At 27.3% G+C, this 6,941-nt stretch overlaps 1 protein-coding gene across 1 annotated transcript; it reads left to right on the top strand.

Annotated features, from left to right (window-relative positions):
- Positions 1-1,263: 1,263 nt before the first annotated feature.
- LOC112451800 (uncharacterized protein YER152C-like) lies at positions 1,264-6,918 on the top strand (the record flags this gene model as incomplete). Its single annotated transcript, XM_025011680.1, has 8 exons — positions 1,264-1,468; positions 1,617-1,742; positions 2,537-2,555; positions 3,513-3,694; positions 4,383-4,659; positions 5,613-5,774; positions 6,322-6,574; positions 6,786-6,918. Coding segments are annotated over exons 4-8 (987 nt in total), but the record flags the coding sequence as incomplete, so codon positions are not given.
- Positions 6,919-6,941: the final 23 nt, after the last annotated feature.

The following is a 6,941-nucleotide window of genomic DNA, read 5'->3' on the forward strand; positions in this document are numbered from 1 at the left end:
TTTTAAACGCAGATAAAAAATAAACTTCGTCTAATTTTGCAATGTGCAAAAATCATGCAAGATTCCAGAATAGTGCTAAACTTTTACTCACTTACTATACGTGCTGCATGCGTGAAATGCAAGAGACCTCGTTAGTTGTATTATTTGCAATTCTACACGCGTATTATTTTAGCAAAAGAATTAATACATACGTTATCTACCTCTCTTTGAGATCTCATGGCGCAATCTTCGAGTGTCTTCACGGCCTCACATTTACCTTGTCTTTGATAAAGAGCGCCGAAGTTCTTTAAGGTAGTAGTGATAGTAGAATCCATCTTTACAGCTTTGTGGCAACCACCATACTCGCCATATGGTATGTTCTCCTTGTTTCTGTGCTTATTCTCCTTCCTCTCTTCAGCTACCTAAAACAGAAATCAAGATTGATCAGAAAACGATTAATTTCCAAAAGCTTTAGGAATTCAAAAAAGTTAAATTAATACAAATTTAGTCTCCTTAACAATAAAATGTCTTGATGTAGAACAAATCTTAATATAAGGTAGCAAAACAATTTTGTTAACAGTGAACCACTGCCATATCTTAATTTTCACATTAGATAATGTATTTAAAAATACGGGAGTTAAAATAATAAATTAATGCTGACTGTCACATCCGTTATTAGTTGTGTAAAGAGAGAAGTTTCATTGTTAATCCAAAAGTTTTAAGCTTTTTTTCATGAATCAATATCTTTTAAAAGATATGATAATTCATAAGCTAATAATAGTTGATAACGATAACGACAATGAATAGAAGGGGAAAATAATTTCTGCATTTATCCACAATATTATTATAAGCAAAAATATAGGACACTTTGAAGGAACTTATTCAGATCTATCGAAATTGATATATCAATATCTATTCAATTTAATATCTCAATATTCATATCATATTGCTGATACATGAAGACATGCATTCAATGTGGTTTAATGCTGATGCAAAATGCACGTGCACGAACCTGTACGGAATTGTACGGAAAGGCACGAGAATATATTAGTCATGACTCATGAGCACAGGCTATACTAACTGAACTGCTCACTGTGATTATTTCACATGTGATAAAAAGAGATAGAAGTGAAACCGAGTCGCCATTGTATGTGTCATGATGCACATGATGCGCATTGTCCGTGAGTGTATCACGTGATCTAAATCACCAAATAATGACTGATTTATATATATATGTGAGTATATGACAAGAAATGGTGTCCCTTATCTTTAGCATAAAAAATGGCGGCAAAGTAAGCATTCTAATTAGTATATAAAAGTCAGGTCATAAGGAATGTCTCTCACGACATCTACATTCTTCACGTTTGTTAGTCTCTCATGAGCAATCGCGTGACACGGATATTCGTGCCTGAAATATTCTTAGTACACATTTTCACGTTCATAATCTCAGTCTTCCTTCAACGTGACTGATAAAACGTACTGATAAAATGTACTGTGTATTTTTGTTTAATTGATAAAGACTACATTCCGATATTGTCAGCAACTGTCAGTACTGTCAGCAGCTGTCAGAACTGAAAATCTATACATAATATACGTGACGTAAAATATAGAAAAATATAGATTTTCAATACTGACAGTGAATCGAGATGCAGCCTTTAATCAAATCAAATCAAATCAAATCAAATTAAATTAAATTAAATCAAATTCAACAAATTACATGAAAAAGTTCAGTGTCCGTGCACAGTGTATTCAATACTTTTAAGGTATACAATTTTGCAGTTCTAAACTTTTTTACACTAAAAAGTATTCACACGTAGTGTCCATTAAAAGACCTTAGAACTGTCATAACTCCATGAGCCATTTATTTCCATAAAAGATTTATAATATTCACATTACCTTTATGATAAATATCTCTCTCTCTATAGAAAATCCATTATAAAAAAGTAGAGATATTTACTATATATGTAAAGACAGAATTACATATCTAAACTCATATAATTGATCAAAAATCAAGTTTTGTATATTATTTAAATTCTTAAGTAAACTTTGATATATTTAAAAAATTATGTAATTATATCTTTTGTCATAATTTTAATATTAGATGAAAAAAATTTAATTATAAATTAAAATAAAACTTTAATTCATAAAATTTTAAGTATGATATTTTCCAAAAATATTCGTTGAAGTAATTTGTTGTTAATTAATTAAAAATGGTGAAAAATTATATGTGGATTACAATTTGTATTAATATAATTTATATAATTAATACTGTCAATCAGAATTATTAAAGTAATGTTCAGTGTTGGAAAATATTATTAATCAACACACTATCAATCTACATAAATATAATCAATATTGATATAATTTGTAATATACACATATACTAGTATTTTGCAGTTTATATTTACAGTATTTGATATTGTGTTAATTTTTCTTGTTACGGACATAAACATATTTTATTTATTCCTTTACAATTTACATACAATGTAACGGACTGCATACTAGAAATAAAAATTTATTTTTTATTATATAAAATAAATTTCTTATGCTTAATTAGGACCATCATACACACACGAGTAAGTAAAATATTATATATTTAATAACTTTTAATTAATGGCTTTTCTTAGCTTTTGTCAATAAGTGCACAGTCATAGAAAATCTCTAGTTAATATCATATGTCATATTAGTCATTCATCAGAGCTCTATATGAAATATCCATGTAGCTCCATATAAACTTCGAAATTTATTTACGCCTAGTAATTAATAATTAATCAAATATAAATCAAATAAAAGTACGAAATACGGGCCTATAGACACTCAGTAGACATCCATAGAAAGTTACATTAACGATTAATAAAAGTTTTGAATTTCCATGATATCTACTAAACATTTATTAGAGGCTTTATAGATCTAAATACTTATTGTTAATAATACTAGTAACTACAATTGTGATACAAGATATATATTGCTTACTCATGTTTCATTTTTCTATCTGAATGATGCAATGCGTTATCTCTAAAGTTGCTGATTAATTGCTCCAAACAATCTACTTATATTTATATTTTTAAAAAATGTCAAATTATAGCTGAATAAATAAAAGCGTTTAGTATGAGAGAATTTGTCTATAATACGTAGACTTAAATAAAAAACTTTTTATATAATAATTTACACAAAATAAAAAATTTACGCATTTACATAACAATTACATATTTTATTGAAATATTTCAAAAAAGAGCTTACTCATTCCTTTTGCATTATCGCAGTGCGTAATATTGATACATGAGTATATAAAATCGATAAATTATACTAAATTTTTTATTGTTTTTTATAATTTAAATATTGATTATATTAAATATTACGTTAAATAATATAAGCAATGATTAAAAATATTCATAACTGTGATCAAAAAATTAATTTTGTCCGAATTGTAATTTGTAAACTACTTATATGTATCTATATACATTTTATTTGTGAACTAAAATGATTTCTGGTAGCCTACGCAATGTAAAATTTATTTATAAAAATTAAAACAGATTACACAACTTGAACTGACATGGATATTGTTCATGATCCACATTTGAGACACTTGTTCGATGGTGACCCAATATTTAATGTCTACAATCAGGAAGCTGTAAACTTGTCAGTCGGAGCACCTGGTCCTGACTTATTAAAACATTGTGCAGAAATGCTGAATAGATCCACGCGACATAGACTGGTAAAAATGAAGTATTTTAATATTACATTTATCTTTGCGTTTGACAGACAAAATATACTTGAACAATCAATACATAGATATTCTGAATAACTTTTTGTATCTTTCTAAATTATTATCTTTAAAAACAATTTATTATCATAATGATATTTAAAAATAAGTTAATATTAGTCAAATAAAATTATTTTTATTTTTACTTTGTACTTTTTGCATATGTCCGTTACATTTGTTAAATCGCGCAAGTAATAATGTAACTACAACTAATATTAATAATTATTATGACTTATAAAAAATGGAGTCATAAAAGTTAAAAAAATTACTTCTATAAGTAAAAAATATCTATATATTATAAATTTTTTTCAGAATCAGATAGCAGTTTCAATTATTATATTCATTCAAGTTAAAGTCCAATTAAAGCTAACTGTAATTAGTAATTATCAAATATTTTGATAAAAGCAAATCTCATGCAAATATTTAACAAAGACAGTTTTAAATATTTTTTAAGTTAAGATTAAAATGTAACGATGAGATACTTAAATTATTTTAATGAACATTTTATAAAGATAAATAAACATTTTAATATTTATTGCTTGCATTTATGGAATATTTCATAACCTATCTCAGAAATAAAATCCTAAAATATTTATTGATACTTTGCAATCCATATTGATGAAATTAAATGTTGCTTTAGGAAGAAGAAGAAAAGGAAGGGAAATATTATCTCTTTCAATACGGTATCACAGCGGGTCTTTGGGAATGTCGCGATGAATTAGCCAAGTTTTTGAGCAAACGGTATAGCAATTCCGTGATGAGAGAGCATCTAATATTGACATGCGGAGCATCGCACGGTCTTCAACTATTATTAAATACCATACTCTCACCGAATGGAATTATCTTTGTAGAAGAAGTTACTTATATGATTGCTCTTGATGCTTTTAAACAATTTCCATTAATGCTAATAGTTACAGGTAAATGATACCTACTATAAATTTGTTATATATTTGTAAAACAAACAAAATAATGTCTAATGCCCATTTTCACCAACGTTGTTTAACTTTAACCTTAGTTTAACTCACTCTTTGTCTTTACAGTCTCCCTTATGCCCATTTCTACCAATGTAATATTAACTTTATTTATATAGATTAATCGCGGTTTAACTTAGGGCCAGTTTCACAAGTGTCGGTTAACTTTTAATCTTAGATTAACTTACTCTTCTTCTTTTTCTAAGGGGGACGTTAGAAGGAGACGAAGAGTGAGTTAATCTAAGATTAAGAGTTAACCGACACTTGTGAAACTGGGCCAAGAAGTATCTTTTTCTAACTCTTAGAACTAGGAAAAGATGACAGGTAAGTTAAACCAAGATTAAAATTAACCTGTGTTGATAGAAATGGATATTAGAAACAGACAAAGAGTGAGTTAAACTAAGATTAAAGTTAAACGACGTTAGTAAAAACGGACATTAATGTATTAAATTTATAAAAATAAAAAAGAATATAAAAACTATATAGTAAAAATGTATATACATATATGTATAGTAAAAACATATATACTATATAGTAATTAAAATAAGATATAATAAGATAAATGTATCAAATGTATGGCTGCGTTTCTAAATTCATTGCCAGCACTGAAAATCTATACGTTACATGTATATAGACTTCCAACACTGTAAATCTATAGTACATGTAACGTATACTACAGATTTTCAACGCTGGCAATAAATTTAGAAACTCAGCCTATATGTATATAATCCTGTATATATAGATATAATACTCCCTCGTCTTCGCCAACCGAAGGTTGGCAGCAGTCGGGAGAAAAATATAAATAACATAAATATGTTTTTATAATATTAGACATTTTATAAGAAATTCTATGTAAAAATGTTAACTAAAGTGTCTATTATTGTTTTTATTTCATATAGTGCCAATGAAGGATGATGCAGTAGATCTAGATGCACTTGAAAAAATAATAATTGAAGAGAAGACAAAAGGCAACTTTCTTTTAAACAATCAGAAAATATTCTGGGCGATGTTTTATACAATACCAATTTTTCATAATCCAACCGGAATGACATTGTCACCTGGTAATTTAAATATTGCTGTAAATGTATATTTTAAATTGTCGTAACCATCCACTGTATTCTGTATCAGAACAATTTGCGATTTCATTATTTATATTTTTTCAACCAATATACTTATTTATATACTTGATTATATATGTACTTTAAATTTTTGTACTTTAAAAGAACAAAATTTTATAATCGAAAGTGTTCAAAATCTAAAGTTTAAAAATCTAAAGTACATATATTATACTTAAAAGAATAAAATATATAAAGTAAATATACCAATGCCTGGACACGTACCTATATCTCGACATTTTTATCATTTTAATCCTTAAATAAGTTATAACGTGAATTAAAATCAAAGAATCAAAGATAAAAATATTTTTCTTGTATTATATTTTTATCTTTAATTTTAATTCGCGTTGTACTTCTTTAAGAACTAAATTATTTTAAAAAGTAAAATGATAAAGGTGTTCAGACATAGGTCTTAAGTGTCCCGTCATTGGTACCTTATACTTCTTGAGATACATTAAACATAGATTATTTTGTCAATTTTATTTCTCGGTAGATCAATGCAAGCGTTTAGTAGAGATTGCACAAAACAATTCCATAGTGGTAGTCTGTGATGATGTGTACAATTTGCTTTATTATGGGCAAGGACCTCCGCCACGACGTTTATTTACTTACGATGATCCAAAAGAACCAAATTATAAAGGAGGGAACATTGTATCAAACTGTTCGTTCTCTAAAATCTTTTCACCAGCGATTCGCTTTGGATGGATTGAATGCAGTCCGCGTGTTGTGAACATTGTGAAAACATCGTAAGGGATCTTATTTTCTTTTTCTTAAAAAAAAAACTGTTAATTAAAAAATTGTAAATTATGCGAAACTATTTAATGTGTCAACGATTTACAAAAAAGTCTAAATAAAGTTAATTATTGAATATTAGTGCGTTATATCGATTGACGAAAATCTTGTGACTTATTATTGTAACTGTCTTAATGCATGTCTTTTAACTTTTATTTTTTTTAGGGGCATAATGTGCAGTGGTGGTGGAGTTAATCATTATGTTTCCGGAGTAATTGCAAGTTTGCTTCATGAAAATCTCGAAAATGAGTATCTGGATAAGATTATAAAGATTTACAAGGTACGTTACATCATCTCTGTACTATAAATATTTTTATGCTT

The sequence above is a fragment of the Temnothorax curvispinosus genome, unplaced genomic scaffold (assembly GCF_003070985.1).
Source record: "Temnothorax curvispinosus isolate PA1 unplaced genomic scaffold, ASM307098v1 QBEX01002570.1, whole genome shotgun sequence".
NCBI lineage: Eukaryota > Metazoa > Arthropoda > Insecta > Hymenoptera > Formicidae > Temnothorax > Temnothorax curvispinosus.